General features: G+C 37.5%; 1 gene segment (V, D, J or C); it reads left to right on the top strand.

Moving 5' to 3' along the window:
• The first annotated feature begins 920 nt into the window (after window positions 1–920).
• On the top strand, window positions 921–1,588 carry LOC115078469. The segment is given in 2 exon segments: window positions 921–1,027; window positions 1,121–1,588. Coding segments are annotated over 2 exon segments (483 nt in total).
• The last annotated feature ends 1,483 nt before the right edge of the window (window positions 1,589–3,071 follow it).

The following is a 3,071-nucleotide window of genomic DNA, read 5'->3' as shown; positions in this document are numbered from 1 at the left end:
AGAAACTTGTCAGTAGTCAATTCCAAGACTCAAAGGTGAATCCTGTTTCTTTCTTCTGCTAGAATTGGGAAGCACAGCAGTCAGGGCCCAGACTTTGGCGCATATTCAATTAAGCTCTGGTTATGGTATTGAAATGAGAAGGAAAGAGAAGTCACCTGATAATGCAGTTTGAAAAGCATGCATTATCGGTGCAATAAATAGAGTTGTCAATTACAATGATTTATGCTTCATTATTTTCATTTTTGAAAGGCATAAATTACAAATGATTTTTCAGCAAGGTATAAAATGCAGAGAACTCGTTCAGACCGCAAAAGCTTACGGATTTCGATACAACTGTGTGATACTTGTGCTTCATAAATTTAAAAAACCTAAAATTTAAAATAAATAGGCTGATAATATTAATTAAATACGATTGTTAGCATTATCATTTTCATCACCACTTATGGCAATAAGTGATTAAAAGGCTAGGAATGATTTTATGAGGGGAACTATGCTGTTGTAGATATTATGAGATGTTGCTTCCATATTTAATTATTTGGCTTTCTGTAAATGAAAAAAAGTTAGCAATGCGCTTTTGAAAAATAAATGTCAAAGTTATAAAAATTGCATTGACAATTGATAGCTACCTATATTTTTGTGAGTTATTCCATTACATTTAAGAACACTAATAATTATATTCATTATGTACACACATTACTGTACAGAATTATTCGTTTGATTAAAGTAAAGGGATTCAAATTTATACTAATTTCCTGTCCCTCTGTCATTAGATTTTAAATGATTTTCCTCTTCCTGTCAGTGCATGCCACGCCTGCTGTGCTACCCTCTAACCGCAACAGCTAATGTATTTACATTTCTCTGAAACATGCAAAAGTGCACCTCTCAGGCCCTACTTAAACCTTCTCTACCAGAAAGATCGAGGAAAGATTAAATGCAGTTGAATAAATCCACTGCCAGCCTGGTCAGACTTTGCTTTTCTCAATGCTGTCCTTTATACAACTCACAGTTCTCTTAACTGGACTATCATGTGCGTATCTTAATAAGGACATTGTTCTCCGCTGACATTCCTTTGTGCTGCTCCAGCTTGTTAATAGGTTTTTTTCTGGTGTGTGTTTTTTAGGTATCAGCTCCCAGATTTCTCTGACTGAGACTGGTGGAGGACTGAGGAAGCCAGGGGAATCTCTGCAATTGAAATGCGCTGTTAGCGGGTTTAATGTTAACAGCTACTGGATGGCCTGGGTCAGGCAGGCTCTCGGGCAAGGACTGGAGTGGGTGGCTTATTATTACGTTGGCTCCAGCTCCCAGTACTATTCTTCGGCAGTTCAAGGAAGATTCACGGCATCTACGGACAGTTCCAATTTCTATCTGCAAATGAACTCGCTGAAGCCTGAAGACACTGCGGTATATTACTGTGCACGAGCACAGCCACGCAAATCTCATCTGGCCTCAAGCAAAAAACTTTCAGTTCTGCAGGATAGGAAGTGCGCGCGAGATCCTTACACCAGACCTGTGGATTCGTTTGTTTTTGTATCAGTGTGTAAATGGGAATGTAAATGAAACGCTCAATTAACAATATAAGCAATAAAAATAGCAGAATTACCCTTTCTTCCAACAAGTATGTATGTGTGGTGTGCTTATTTGTATGGGTTAGTGCATGTATATGTTTGTTTTTCTGTGTGCATGTTTTTGTTTATCCGTGTGTTGTATGTGTGTGTGTGTTTGCATATGTTTGTGTTTCTATGTCTCTTTACATACTGTATGTCTGTCTTGTGTGTTTATATGTGTTTGAGTGTTTTTGTTTGTACGGTTCTGCGTCTGCATTGTCTGTATCTTTTTGAGATTGTGTTTTTATGTTTGTGAGGCTGTATTTTTCTTGCATTATTTCTGTGTCTTTATGTATTTACATGTGTGTGGGCAATGTGTGTTGCATATATTTTGTGTTTCTGTTTGAGCATTTGTGTATATGGTTGTGATATGCTTGGTGTGTGTGTGTGTGTGTGTGTGTGTGTGTGTGTGTGTGATGTACTGTTTTAGTGTTTCTGTAAGTTTGTAATTTTGTACATGTGTGTTCATCTGCCAGGAGCCAGGGGAAAGAGAGAAGGGGTTCACTGGGAAAGTGGACTGGTTATCTTAGTTCTTAAGACAGCAATCCTACTGAAGCACTAGTGACCCAGTGACCAACCAGCTTGAAAAGCTATCCAGTGCTTGCACTGAGTAGTCATCTAGAAGCCCAGACAGGCAACCAACAAGCCATTAAAAACCCCCTATATGATTTTATATAAATAGTAAAAGATACAGAACAACGGGTTCTACTCATGGTGAGGGCATGCTGTGTGCTTGTATGTGTCTGTATGTATGGATGTGTATTTGTGTTCATCTGTGACTGCTTGTGTGCATATGTTTGCATTCTTGTGTATTTGTGTGTATGTTTGCATTAGTGCGTGTGTATTTTTCTATTTGTATGTACATGTATGTGCATTTATCATTATCATCACTTATTTATACCATGCTTTTCCAACAAGAAACCTAAAAGCATATTACAATTAGGGGTATGCACAGAACATACTTTTCACTTTGTTTGCTTTCTTTGGTTATTTCTTGTACATTTTTTTCATTTAATTTGTGTCTGTTTCATTTAGTTTTATTTGTTTAAAAAGCAAAATGAAACAAAAAGAGGGGAGAGAGAGAGGGAGAATGGGGGGGGAGGTGCACGTTCTTGTACAGGAAAATTTTACAGAACCAAGGAGGAAAGTTGCTTTCAGCTATTGGAAGAGGATTACAACTCAGGCTTTGAGTTGGTGGCTGATAGTGAGGTGGCCTGTTTGCTTGGCAACTGGTTCAAAAGTGGTTTGTGCCATTCTGTATGTTGTCAGGCCAGCTTATGATACCAGGAGCCCAACCAGCAAAATATCTTTCTCATTTATATATATATATGAGAGATATACAGAAAATATAGATATACTCCTCAAAGCATAATGGAAAAAAAGTTATCCAGAGCTTTTTTGTAAACATGAACAAAATTTAGATGGATTTGCTGCTTCCCTCCTGCTACAATTAAGAAAATGTAAATA

Source organism: Rhinatrema bivittatum, chromosome 16, assembly GCF_901001135.1.
Source record: "Rhinatrema bivittatum chromosome 16, aRhiBiv1.1, whole genome shotgun sequence".
Lineage (NCBI taxonomy): Eukaryota > Metazoa > Chordata > Amphibia > Gymnophiona > Rhinatrematidae > Rhinatrema > Rhinatrema bivittatum.
This window is presented reverse-complemented; position numbering and strand designations above follow the sequence as displayed.